At 39.3% G+C, this 15,110-nt stretch overlaps 1 protein-coding gene across 1 annotated transcript; it reads right to left on the bottom strand.

The window, feature by feature from the left end:
* Positions 1–9,531: 9,531 nt before the first annotated feature.
* Positions 9,532–12,580, bottom strand: linc.pou2af1 (lnc RNA pou2af1; the record flags this gene model as incomplete). Its single annotated transcript, XM_067593909.1, has 4 exons — positions 9,532–10,133; positions 10,839–11,164; positions 12,026–12,077; positions 12,461–12,580. Coding segments are annotated over 4 exons (849 nt in total), but the record flags the coding sequence as incomplete, so codon positions are not given.
* Positions 12,581–15,110: the final 2,530 nt, after the last annotated feature.

Below are 15,110 nucleotides of genomic sequence, written 5' to 3' on the forward strand. Positions count from 1 at the left end.
CATTAGTGTAACCTCGTGAGTGTGTATGTAACGTGCTCTGTGACAACATTTATAGAGTTGCCTCTGCTGGTTACAGTAAACTAAGATCTTTGTCATCATCCTCTCTGTACATTATAAACAATAAAAGGAAAATTTGTGTGACCGTCGCACATTTTAAAATAAATGTCATATATTATTTTTGCCAAGAGTTTTGACAGTGTAATCTTAGTTACTATTCCCAATAAGTTTTGGTTTACACTAAAGTAATTAAATATTATGTCACTCCTTTATGTCATGTAACTAACGTGTACAATACATCATAGTACATATTTTTTTGGTTGCATTCCACAATATTATTTTGGACTTTCATGGTGTAATGTATAATATACTGTTACATTGTCACTTATGATATTATTAAAGCTGCACTGATTAATATTTTTATATTATTAATGGATCAAATGACCACATTTAATGGGAAAGCGGTCGCTCATATTGTGGAGCCAACGGAGAATTATCACCAATGTCAAATTGACTGTTTTGGTTCAGTCTCACCACTCTCATCAATATTGTTTCCAGCAACAGCAGGCAGCTGTTTCCCATCAAAAAAGGCTTTAGACACAAGTCACCAACCAACAGACAAAGTTAGTGACCATAGTGGGACATTTAGCAGCTAAAGACCCAGACAGTTTTTCTCAGGAGTTGACACTAAATAAATGCTTATTTTGCTCTGCGTTTGCTCGATGTGTAAATTGGCAACTTTTTGTAAAGAAGTTCACCACAACTTTATAAGGCGATGGCATATCAAAGTTGTATTTTCAGCTTGTTCTGCTGCCCTCAAGTGGCCAAAACATCTATGAATGCTGCTTTAACCTTTAAGTGGTGTTCGGGTCAAATTGACCCATTTCAAATTTTTACTAAAAGAAAAATGATACAGTTTTTCAACCTGAAACTTCATGGCCTTGGCTTATTTTCTGTGAAGAACATGTAAAAGAAAAAAAATGCTACAGTCCCCCACACAGTTATGCCCTTCATACGATGTTTGTGTCAATTTGACCCGCATACACACAGGGATACACACACACTCACTCACACACACACACACACACAGATAGAGAGAGAGATGTACACACACATACAGTTTCTACATTGTTACAATCCAAGCAGCAGAAGCCGTCCACTGCCGCTCTCCTGCTGTCTTTACCTTCTGTAACCTGCCTAATGTTATTCCAAAACATTCTGAGCTTTCTCGTACTGCACCCCTCACATCTGCACATCTTAACATCTAACTCTACATCATGTTACTGTTGAGTTCCATACTGTATTGTCTTATGTTGATGGAGCCAATAAAGAAAATGAAATGACTAGAATAATCTAAGTTTGGTTCTCGGGTTTCTATTGTTGTTTATCACCTGTATTTGCTTTACGGCTTTAATCATAATAAGATAAAGGTGAATATCAACTGAGAATATCAGTTCAAGATAATAAACATCAATGAAAACATTGTTTCATTTCAATTTTTTCTTGATAATTATGATTTATGTCACCCAAGTCTTTATCATAGTGGATTTTTTATATAAATTATAACTTTATCACAAAAAATGATTGACACTTCCATTGTTAAATGTGATCTAGCAGAGATTAATTACAAACAATAATCATACATGTTATCTATATTGTTTGGAATTGAGATAGACAATATATATTAAGGAGTTTTTCTATGTAAATTTTTATTGCTGTATTGTTTTTAAAACTTCAATAATGAATCGGGTCAATTTAACCCGAACAGTACTGAAAAGTGAACGTTATACAAGGGTTAAGTTTGTCTGACACATTTATGTGGCATAACTGAGCTGTATAATAAATGATCTATAATAAATGAACTGGAATAATTCTACCACATTATTTTGGACGGTTGCTCATTTATTATCACCTACAATTTTATTAATATTAGTAGATGAATCACCTTTAAGTTGCTGATACTTACCCCCATGCCTCAGGGTGATTTTAGTTTCTACCTCCTGTTGTTTTATGACAGTTATGACTTTATGTTCAGTGGGAAACTGTAGCTCATCCAGAATGACGAGACTACACTTCACACCAAGAAATCAGGCTTACAAATGTATTACAGTATCAACTGACTTACTCTACTTATTCTCTCTGAATATTACATTATTAGTAGGTCATTTGTGTTGAAATATGAACTAGTAAATGCTGATTCTTGTAAAAATTGATTTTTTTTTCAGCAATGGCCATTCAATTATTAACGTTACACAATTAAAGGACCAGTGCGTAGGATTTAGTGGCATCCCTTCCAAGCGTGTAGGAGAACCGAGAAACACGAAAGGCCCTCTCTATAATCTAGAGTCAGTGTTTGGTTTGTCCGCTCTGGGCTACTGTAGAAACATGGCGGTGCAACATGGCGGGCTCCGTGGAAGAGGGCCTGCTCTCTCTGTGGCTGTAAAGATTATACACTAATTAAAACATACTTATGAATGTTATATTCCATTTCTGCCAAGTCCTTTCTGTTAGAAGCCATTAAACTGTACACACTGCACCTTTCCTGTGTATTTCAGTGTGATAGTTTTCATTGTTCGGGACAGACTCTGCCATTCTTGCCCTGGATTCAAATTGACTACCTACGATTTCCTACAACTCAAGTGTGTTTGACTGCACTGTAAACAGATACATCATCATACATTGCTCTTCTGTTATATTTCTGACAAAGCAGCTGCTTGTTGAGTGTTTGCTGTAGCAGTTAAGTGGTGGTGACTGCAATTTACCACCAGTGTCACCAAATCCACCAGGACTGTAACTTTAAGAAGTGCGCTACAATTCTTTGCCACATTCTTATGTATTTTGATCACATTCTGACAAGTTAGCAGTCTGTGTCGGCCCTACACTGCTACACATTACTTACACACATATACACAGCACCTGCAGATCAATAACCAAGTGAACAATGGTCTGCTGTAAAATTGCCTGTAAATGATTAAACTGTATTTTTATAGAGACAAAATGTTCCTCTAAAAGCACTAATAGAAAAATGTTGTAATAAAAAAAAAAAGATTGTTGTCTTTGTTGGCATGCTGAAACATCAGTCTCAGCAAATAAAAGCTGATTGAAGAGCTCTGCTGAGGCCTGAGTGTGGGCGTTTCTTCAGAGTGATCAGGTTCTGCCAAGTTTCTGCAGGGGGATTTCCACAAGTGCTGGTTCAGCAGGAGCATGAGGGGAGCTTGCCAACAGGATATGTGGAATACACTCTGTGCACACGCACAAACACAAACACCAATCCCTTGACGCAATGAAACTAGTTTCAGGAATGACAGTGAGGTGTGAAGTGCAGCTGGAAGGAAAATACAAAACCCTCCTTAGATTTCTTTTTCTTTTTCTTTTTCTTTTTCTTTTTCTTTTTCTTTTTCTTTTTCTTTTTCTTTTTCTTTTTTGTTTGTTTGTTGTTTTTTGTCTGAATAGGCAGACTTAGTAAGAAAGCCTTTTCTTACTCTGAACTTGTTTGGTGTCAGGGTCAAGTACACACTTCAAGTGCACATAAACTAAATCAGATTTCAGTTTTCATAACTAGATACAACTTGCCATTGTAATGAAACTAGACACCAGGAAAATATTTGACATAGTTGTGCTTCTGCTTTATCACTCTGATAATCAGTCAGAGTATTAAGCAAAAGCATTCAGCCAAGTTTCAGAGTAAAACATGCCAAGAAAAGATATGAGAAGAAGAAATGTATCTCTGTGTCTATGTTTGTGACCCTGAGAGAGCAGGACATTACCAGTGTCAGGGTTTAGAGTCGGTCCTTTCAAAGGTGGTCAGCTGTTCATCATCATTCACCAATCACGTGGAGTGAAATGCTTTGGAGTGGAGGCAATACTATTACTGTACTTTCCTCAGTAGACCAGAATGCAGCGCAGCTACAACATTAGTTTTCTGTGAAGGGATCATTCACAGATGAAGAAACCAAAAAGCCAAACTGAAACACTGAAACACATATATAATATCTGACCTGAGCACTCTGATGATCGGACAGGCTGTCAACAAACTAGCAGTCAGCCAGATTTTTCAGATCCACTTTATTTTTGGGATAAAACCAAAAGTCAGTCAGTCAAAACAAAAAGTCAGGACTCATTCAAGTTTGCATAGAACCACGTGGAGTGGTAGTCAACCATTTTTCAATTACTTAGCCATCTGTTTCATCTTTGCTTGCTTGCTGGCAAGTTTTCACAAATTCTAAATCTCAGAATGGGAAGTGCCCTGAGCTGTCACCCTGTTGTAACTGGTAGTTTTCTGGTTTTTGGACAATTAGGCCTATGTTTGTATTGAGAGAATGGAGCTAATTTAAACAATTTTACATCTCACTCTTACATTTTCTGTTCCCTTTTTCTTCTTTTAATGTCAACACACAAATAACCAATAACCAATAATAATTACAATAATGAACATGAGTAAGAAACAAAAGTGGGAGAATAACAGCAATAATAAGAATATACAACTGTGGACAACTGTGGTCACTGACATATTGTCATGCACTTGACACAGCAGCATATTAAATCAAGACAGAGCAGCAAGGAGATACACAAGCAGTAACTGGTAGTGTTTAGTTTTTAAAATCAACTACACACCAGATTCTAGTCCTATTTGTACGTTTATTTTCCTCATAAACACCAATGTGTAAGTATGTAATTTATTTATTTATTTTTGCCCAATAATTTACATTGTTTCAATATAATGAGCTATTCCACAATCTTTCCAGAAGCAGATATGATCAGGTTAACTCTAACCTGGTTTAAAGGACATGTTCACAATTTTTCAAGTCTGTCTTAAAACAACAGTCAGGAGCCCAAATGAACATTGAAATAGGTTTTTGTAATCATTCCTCCTGTTCATACTGACCATTAGAAGATCCCCTCATAATGCACTTACAGAGTAAGTGATGGGGGACAAAATCCACAGTCCTCCTTCTGAGCAAAAATGTATTTAAACATTTATCTGAAGCTAATATGAAGCTTCAGCATCCAAACGAGTCAAATCAAGTAGATATCTTTCAACATTACAGTCTTTTTAGTGCCAGAGTCCCTCTTTTTGTTACTATACTTCCATCACAGAGATATAACTAACTCAGACTGCTGAAGCCTCATATAAGCTTCAGATAAACTTTGAATGCATTTTTGCACTAAATGACTGTGTGGACACACTGTGGATTTTGGCCTCCATCACTTACATTGAAAGCACATTTGAAGGAGATCTTTTAATATCCAGTATGAACAGGAGGAATTACAGAGAGGGAAACCTCTTTCACTGTTCATATGGACACCTGACTGTTGTTTTAAGACAAACTTAAAAATTTTGAACCTGTCTTTTAAATAATCAAGACACTGAACACAAGTTTTAACTACAGACCTGAGACACAGATCACTTCAACACACAATGTAGACGATAAATAGAATGAGACAGCTGTGATGTTTTCAGCCACGAATCTGCACAACAAGACTAACAATAAAGATGCTGTTTTACTAAAAGCAACAGCCTACAGCTGGAGTCTGAAAACTGTCCTGGGATCAGGGTATCAGGGCAAGTTAATTAAAGGGTAATCATTTGGCACCATCACTGACACTGTGGCATAACATTGACCTATCAAAGACAAAACATTGCATTGTAATGCACAGACCAGGAGCGTCTCTGTAAACCCCCTGAAAATCAAGGGTTACCCTGGATTTGTATTTTACAGATTGGTTTAATTTACTAACCCGCCTTTGTGGAGTAGCCCTCCGGCACTGAGAGATAACTGAGATCGAGACACATGATGTTGTGATGATGCTTTGAATTGTTCACAACAGGCTAATTCCTTGTTTTCTCATCAGAGGCTATTAGAGCCTTATCAGCCACCTGGAGGGATGAGGCATGTCAACAAACACCTCCCCTCTCATGCAGCCTTGTTGAACTGATTGCCAACGCTACTCCCAACAATGCTGCTGGGGTGACCCTGGAGCTAAATGGGGGGTGGGGGGGGACTTCACCAGAAAGCAGACTTGTTTACAATAAGAGATCAGAGTGAGGAGCTGCAGACAGATCAGGTTAGAGTGAATCATATCTTGATCTGCTCTAACTCTGCTGGTGTCAGTTAGGAGCCATCACATTCCTGAGCCCTTTCACTTTATGCCTCAGAGCTCTAACCTTGTCTCTGTTTGCAGCAACTCACTGCGCCTCGGAGGGAATTGCAGCTTTGACATTCAGCTTTTGTTTAGGCTCAGGGGAGTGGGTGTGGGGGTGTTGGGGGGGAATAATGTTAAAAGATACTGTTTTGTAGCAGTTTATGGGCTCATAAAAAAGCTGCACTCCATCAGGTTTGGACAAAAATGTTTAATTTTCAGCTTGGGCTTCATTTAAGAAACACTGGCTGCACTCACAATCATGCTCAAAAGTTGCCACTGTCTGTGCAAAATGTATAAAAACATAGTGGGGGAATGAGTGCAGCTATACAGAAGAACATTTTGGGGGGGAAAATGAGGGCTTGACGAGAAAATATTCAATACGCTGTGTATACAAATTGTAATACACACACAGTACTATTCATTTCACGCTCCATTTCAATGACTCCACTTTCTACTGATTACATTCCGTGTCACAACATGCAGTTGAATGACTGGCCTATGATGTGATTTGGTATGCTCTTTACGCACAAGAATGGGCTCACCCTCAGGCAAATCATTGCCAGGTTTGTTGCCCCCACAAGTTGTGGGGCAGCAGCCGCTAATTGCAGCCTCCACCGCAGGAGGTGGTGAGGTGGGGACGTCTGTGATGTCCTCTGACTGCCCCCCTGACCTACACTGGTGTGTCTGCAGCACCGATATTTTTTCTTAATTCTCAGTTCCCAGAATGGTTTGGCTCTCAGGTTGCAGCGAGCTACATCAAACATGTGGCAACAAGCAGCGAAGCTTCTGTTTCTGTCTCCATTCCCTGATTTTTATCATTACTATTATTATAAATGTTTTTTTAAATTGTGGGCTATATCTCTATGTGATCTTATTTCTATGTTGCTATGGTGACAATAAAGCAACCTCTCTAACATACAGTACTGTGTAAAAGTTTTAGGCTCTAAAAGTAAGTGAGATGCTTTAAAAAATACTTCCATGAATAGTTATTTATCAGTTAACTTAATACAAAGTTCAGTAAAAAGAAGAAACCTAAATGAAATCAGTATTTGCTTTGAGTAGCTTTGCCTTTAAAACAGCAGCAGGTCTCCTCAGTTCACCTGCACATAGTTTTGTCAGGTACTTGGCAGGTTGGTTGTTCCGGCATCTTGGAGAAGTTGCCACAGTTCTTCTGAGGATTTCGACGACTCAGCTGCTCCTGTCTCTTCATGTAATCCCAGACTGACTCCATGATGTTGAGATCAGAGCTGTGTGGGAACCAAACCATCTGTTGCAGGACTCCTTGCTCTTCTTGTAGCTGAAGATAGACTCAGGTTGTATGTTTGGGCTTGATGTCATGCTGCAGAATACATTTTAGACCATCAGATTCCTCCCTGATGGTGTCTAACACTTTTCCCTAAAGTGTCTAAAACTTTTCCACAGTACTGTATATTTGAATGAACAACTTGATTAATATGCATATTCATATTGACATTGGGAGTGTCACATCATTCATTGGTAATTGCGATAGTTAACAGGGCGGGATGCAGGCACACTGCAGAGACATGTCAAGTTGCTTGGAGAGTATATATCTATATATATACATACTATATACTATATATATGTATATAGTATATTTTCCACACACAGAATTATTTTTCTGTATTGTGTAAAGAAACTTTTGGATTGTGAATTCTGTATAATGTGTTATATATACTGTATAAGTCTCTACAGAATGCCACCCATTTAAAAAAAAAGGTGACCTGTTCCTAATATTAATGTTGTAGACTTTTTGTAAGACATTGTTTTAGACTTGTCTTTACTACATGATGACCCCTCAAGGAGCTACATGAAGGTAGTTACACACTTAAAAAAACAAAAGAAACAGACATAAAGTGTTAGCGACACTTGTTGCCCAGTAATGAGTAAATATGATACAATGAAGAAGGAAAACATAGGTAAATAATACATAAATAACCAAACAATCACACTATAAATAGTTGGTTAAATAAGGCTATTATAATTGTAACAAACTCAGCCAGATTGGTTAACTTGTTGATATTGTTAGTATCAAATATTTTTTTTCAAATATGACAGCACTTTGACAGCACTACAGATTCTGCAGTATTGTTTAGCTAATCTGGTACTCTCATCAACAAACCTAGAACAACATGCTGTGTCAGTGTTTCAAGAACCTTTAGGAGGGTTAAGCATGACTTCTTTCACCACTAAAAGACATTAATTCAACATTATTGTTCAAACCTGTCAGCTTAGCGAGAATATGATTCATTTACAGAAAAGGAAACATGAAGCTTAAGATGTTTTCTGCTTGGTATACATGTATGGTCATGTAAAAACTGTGGTATAAATCATTGAATTTGGTTCAGTGTAAGCACACCAGAAAACAGGGCTGTGTGAAGTTGTGTTTATCTGTCCAGATGGAAAGTAAGATATTTTTTTTGTACATGGTCAATGAAAAATAAATGTAATGACATTTAAATTTTAAATAAGTACAACATTCCTCCAGCAGAACCTCAGTGTCCTTGTTGGTAGTTACTCAGCCCTGCCAGAAAGCAATATGGCTGCCCTTATCTGTACTGCTGTAATATTTTTTGATATTGCAACAGTCTAAACAGTTTGAGAACAGGAGGGAGTATTCATTACTTTGCTCAATTTCATCACTTCAAGTTTCCAAGGAACCTTCACGGTACCTGTCATCACAGTTCAGGAAGTCAAGCATCTCAAGTAGCTCAAAGAACAAGACAGACATGTGGTCATTATGTAAGCTGATGGAAATACTAAAGTTACCCGGATATATTTCCTGCATTTTTAATGTGCTGTTCTAAGATTTCTTTTATAGCCTCACAGCCCTGTTATAGTTACGGTTTTATTGAACCCTTTGAGATAATCTAAATCTGTTTTGTTATTTATCCATCAATAAATATGCAATAAAACCCTGTTCTCTATTGAAGTTTTTGTCTTTATTAAGTTGTAGTGAACTTCGTCCCTGCAGGTTAAATCAAATCTTTCAGGATTCCTCCAGTTCAATACAAAGTCTGTTATTAAAGCACAGTTCAGCCCCAACATGTTATCACTGTAATGTTTATTTGTTCTCTCCTCCCACCTTTTTTTAGTTTCCTGAGAAAAGCTCATGAAAAATGAGACCTGACGTTTGGCAGCCTGAAAGATAAGTGTAGTGGCTTGTTCAGGGAGTAAACTGTAAACCTGTAGACCAACATAATATGACCTTGACCGTAACACAGCACTTGTGTCCAATCATTGCTGAAGTCCTCTCTAAGTGCATACTTGGAAACTTCTACTGAAACTTCCCACATGATGATATTTTGCTTTAAAAAACTGCCATGAATTCTAGTTTTCCTCGAGATAAATGAGTTGTGAGTGCATTACTGGTGAGTTCAACATTTTTAATTAGTATAGCAACAAATTATGTATGAAAATAAATCTAAGTTGTAAAAAAAGATCATTGATACAAAAATATTAGCCTCTCCATCCATTCAACATTCATCATATTCACTCCACCCAAGCAAAAGCACACACTGAAATGCAAAGCGGACCATCAAGCAGACAGCATCACCTTATTGAGTACTTGAAAAGAATCCTATTTACAGACAAAAGACAAAACAATACTGCTGAGGGTCTCATCATAGTACATTGTAACACATTTCGGAGCTCATTGGCAAATCTCTCTTAAAATAGTTCTCTTCCACAGGGCAGGCGTACGGGTGGTCTGTGGGGGGGTAGTAAGGTGCGTATTCGGGGACAGAGAAGCTCTCCTGCTGGCCTGGCCAACAGTGGGGCAGGCAGTAACAGTCCTGGAGGTTGCAGTGCTGGTAGTGATAGTGCTCTGAGGTGAAGCCGTGGTAGCTGGACTCCATCCTGGTGGGTGAGTCGTAGCAGGAGGAAGAGGAGGAGGAGAAAGAATCCTGCGGCGAGTAGCTGTTGTGATCCATGGGACTGCAGAGCTTCAGAGACTCAGGTGGGGAGCAAGGAGCCTGAAAGAGAAGAGAGAAACGCGTCATGTGATGGACATCAAACTGACACACACTATAGGCCACAGGCTCACCAAGGACGCCTGTGAGTGTGGTTTTTTGTTTGTTTTGAAAGTGAATAATTCATTCATTTATTAAAGCTGCTGAAATAATAATGCTCCTCTAGTGATGTGATTTGGAGTATGTTGTCAAGCAAAGACAGATATGATTGCTAACAAAACAATATTAGTTGCTCTAAATGTACCTGCAGATTACTCATATATAATTACTATATGCTGAATTGAAGCCCGAGGACAGGTGTCTGCTCAGAGGAAAACAGCCAAACCTTCATTCCAAAGCAATACAACTAGACATTGCCTGAGGTGTTACAAACCGTTCATTACTGTAAGATTTAAGGCGTTCACCAGTGGACTGAAACCCTCTGCTGTTCGGCATACATCATGATTATCTAATTGACTTTATTCAGAAATACATTTCAGCAGCCTATAAATTTCCCCTAAATTATTGTCATCCATAAAGTCTTTTTTTATGTAATAGGCTAATCGGGGAATGATTATATATATGCCGAATGTATGAAAAGACCCTGTACAAAAGGCGAGAGTTTAACTTTATCTCTCTTTCTACACTAATAACCGACAAGAAATCGCCATTTCTTAAAAACACTGTATTTTGAATGGAGTTTGGTTGGTGTCAGTGGGAGAAACCTACCATCCCATAGTCATAGTAGTCCGCATCTGAGGAGAGTCCATGGCACCAGGGCAGCGGGAAGGAGGGAAGAGGAGGCAGGGAGGCGCTGTAGCCGCCACCACCACCGCCGCCGCCGACGGTGCTGTTGCTGTTGACACTGTAGCCGTTGCCGGGCAACATCATGTCCCCAAACTGCTGCTGGCTGTCGTTAAAGGTGCTTTCCTGCATCTGGATGCTGCACGAGCTGTCAAGGACAGGGAACGTGGCGGCGCACGGCTGGAGCACTCGCGCGCTATAACCGCTCGTGTCCGCTTGGGGAACCGCGGGAGGAGGGTCCACATAGCGACCTGACGGAATTAAATAGGAAAATTATATTAAAAATATGCAAAAAGCAAATGAAAACGTAAAATCTTATCACAGACTACAGATTAAGTATCAACCTACATCCCATAAACATACATATCGACTACATACCGAAGTCAGTGAAAATAGACCCACTCAAGACTTATAAAACTGTTGATATTTAGCCTATCTATGCAAAATCTACCGCAACAGATCATTAATAAGATATCCACGAGAGCGCATCCAAATAAAGGTGCACGGTTGTCTCTGCATGGTAACAGACCACAGGAAGACATTTAAATAGGCCTATAAGTTCAGAGAGTGATGTCATGACACCATCAGCCAACACATTTGAATGAAGCTTACGTTTATAAGTAGGGACCCTGCGCTTTTGGAATGGAGCTGTCAATAGTTGACTAGAAATGCATGCACGTACACTTTTCTGAGTAGTTGCTCATGACTGGGTGTTTCATGTGAGTATTTTGTTCCTGGTTTTGGGGTCAGAGCAGGTTGCTGCCTGTCATCAAGGAGTAGTATGATTTGTTTTGGATTTTTTTTTTTTTTTTTTTTAACTTTTAGGTTAAACCAACTATAGTTTCTGCTGTATGTTTTGCTGCAACCAGTGCGGATTTTTAAGCAGTTTACCAAACACTGGGATTTAATGTCTAGTTGTACATAGCTGGGTTTTTTTTTAATTTGGGTAATTGCAAACTGAATGCAAATATAGAGTTAAATTTGCAAATATCGGTGCAGTCTGCGATTGCTTTGGGTCAAGTTGGATACAAATGCTGCAGTGTATAGGTTGATTGCTTTCAATGAATATTTGACACTGGACTTGGATGTTGGATATGGCTGGGTGAACTTACTTGGAAAAGTGGACGCGCAAAGATCCTGAAGTTCCAAGCAAGCCTGGGATATCTGTTGATCAGGAAGAAGAGGACAGATGGGGAGGAGGAGGAGGGAGAAAGACAACAGTATTAGGTTTTCTGTCAGAACATTTGGATTTGACTTTAAAAGGAGTGTTTTTGCTCTGATATTTAGTGGGTTTTATCTCCAAACTGTGTGTGAGTGTCTGTGTGTGTGCGTACAGTACTTGTGTGCTTAATGGCTTTGTAAGAAAGAAACGTTAGGATGTTTTATTAGAAGGACAGTAATCATTTACAGGGGCAGTTTATTGCTTTGTTCAGTGAATGTTTTTCTCCTCACCTGCTTAGTGGAAAGGCAGAATGACAGTGTTGATCAATTGGAGAGAGAGAGAGAGAGAGAGAGGGAGAGGGAAGGGGGAGGGCGGGGGGGTTTACCGTTTTAACTTTTTTGCTGTTGGCCTCGCGGGCTCTGTGCCTCTGCAGTAGCTCTTTTACCGTGGTCTTCACTCGGACGCCCTGGTACACCCTCGGCTTATCTGTATGAAGAGAACAGCATGTCGATCATGTTTACTAAACACCCTCCATTGGAGCAGACAATGGCAGATACTGACTCCCTTAGTATCAGCCCCCACTTTTCAGCCCCGCCTTCTCTCTCCACCCTCAGCACAAGCCCACAATGTGTTTTCTTCCCTCAATTTCAAAAAAATAATAAAAAAAACATGTCTTGCATGATTTTGTCTCCAATAATTTTCAATCTTTCCATAAAATGACCATGTCACGTCTGAATGAATGTGCATTGTAAAACTTGGTAAACGTTTGTGTGCTGGGAAACGTTGGTAACATATAAAACATGTTATAATAAATAATAAAATGTAGTTTGAACTTTGTGTAGCGCCCAAATCTCCCAGGTTTTGTCCGAATCCGCGGTGCGTCAAAGCGCATTGCAGGCGCCCAGTGGACGCTGTATCTTCGGGTCTTTTCAGCCGTTTGTCCCGACCTCAAAGACCCCCAGTGCTCCCGGTCAGGGCTCCCTCTCTACGCCACCACACGGCTCGGCCCTTCCTATTACGCCGTGAGCGAAGTCTTTCCCTGCAGCCTGTGTGTGCCCCGCGCTCCCGAGTAACCCCACCCAGACCAGGAACAAAGGAAAGCGACACAAAATTCTCCACCGTAAGTATATATTTCTGACAAAAAAACGCTTATACGATTGATTGATCGATGAAACTGACAAACCTAGATCGATCAAAAGGTTGAAATTCGTTAAGGATCGTTTGGTAAATGTGGATAAAGGCGCTCGTGGCTACTGCGTAAAACGCAGAGACGATCGAAACAAAGAACCGCATTAAAACGAAGAAGAAACGTGTGTAGAATGATCGGTGACAACAAGTTTAATCTCTTGTATGAAAAAGTGTTGAAGTTGTTGATCTGAGCCACAGATGTGTATCAGATGCGATTCCGAAGAGTGAAGTTAGTCTCGGTAAAGGCAGCTCCCCTATCAATGAAAACAATGTCTACTCTTTACGTATTTCAGCTCCGTGTTACCGACGTCCTGACATTTACTCAAAGTTCAGTTTGGGCTTCAGTTTGATTACATCGTTGTTGTGCTATGGAAAATTTCGAGAGCGCGCTTGTTTATAATGCAAACCTATGGTCTACTCCAATCTCTTGTTACTTTATTCAAATCACATCAGCCGCACAACTGGGATATGTGACAGTGGAAGTGATATGGCGCTTATACAGGGAATAATTGGCCGTATGTTTTCCTATAGGTGAAGCTTGATTAAGGAACCACACGGAACGCCTCGCATAGGTGCAAATAATTTAGGCCTAAAGGCGTAATTTAAAGCACTCAGGAGTGGCGAGACGTTTGGTAAAAGGCGATTTGATAAGAGACGAAGCCTCCGCTGCGAAACCTCATCTGATAAATATTCATACATCTAAATGCTACTTCATGATTTGTCTTAAAAGTGACAAATAGTGGGGCCAAAATTACACAGCAGACACATCCCACTCTAACACGGTAACACATGCCGTCCTGTTACGCACAAGCAGTCCGAGCACAAAGTCTATGGCTGAAATGTTACGTCTAGTTGTAATTATTTTATGACAAAATGAAATGTTTGAAAACGATGATCTGCATATCCTGATGCGTGTTAGAAGGCGGTGATTGAAAGAATGAAACATAAATGCATAAAAGTCGGTAAATCTGCATGGGGCTGTTTGAATGGAAAAAAAAAAAAAGCCGACACTTCTGATCCACCCATCAGTTAGGAAACAGGTGGCATTAAACTACAAAGATTTACCACATGAAGTTTAATTTAACTGTTGGTCATCTTGTATATCATTTAAATGTGTGATAAAATGAGCAAGTTATAAGAAAAAAGCCCTCCTAATTTTACACGTGACTCAGGTGTTCTTTTAAAATTGCCTCTAAACATCTTCCTTATTCTCTTTTTCTCTTTTCTGTCTAACAGGAGAAAATGCAACAAAATGATTTTCCAGATGAAAATCCGAGGTGAAACTCACCAGACATGATGGCAGAGATGAAGAGAGGCTCCCTGGAGAAGACCTGTGGGACTCCACAACGTCCTTTTCTGCCTCAGCAAAATGGCCAAGAACGAAATTTGTGCAAAAGTCTCCAAAAATCTCAACACAAATGTCTTACAGCAGCGTCAGAGCATACAACAATATTGTAATATAGCTGGGGACATATTAGTTTGAGATTTTCTCCCTCCATGCCTACTATTTAAAACCCCTAGAACTCAATGATTTGACAATGATTTGATTGCGCGTTACTTTCAATTTGAATATTCAGAGGCAACCGACTTATATAGGTTTTTCAACAAAAATCACTACGCATGGACGTTGTATAAGCTGTACTTTAATATAATATAATAGTATTTCACACTTTGACCGAAAAGAAACCATACTTTTATTAATTTTATCCTCCTTTTGCAATATCAGAGCATCACACCCCCTCATTAAGCACTACAGCATTGGGTGCTGCCTGTGCGCAACTTAAACACCACAATTGACCATATATCGGTGATTACACGTTTACTGGAGCCACTCTAAGTGCCAATAA

This window comes from Thunnus thynnus, chromosome 7, assembly GCF_963924715.1.
Source record: "Thunnus thynnus chromosome 7, fThuThy2.1, whole genome shotgun sequence".
NCBI lineage: Eukaryota > Metazoa > Chordata > Actinopteri > Scombriformes > Scombridae > Thunnus > Thunnus thynnus.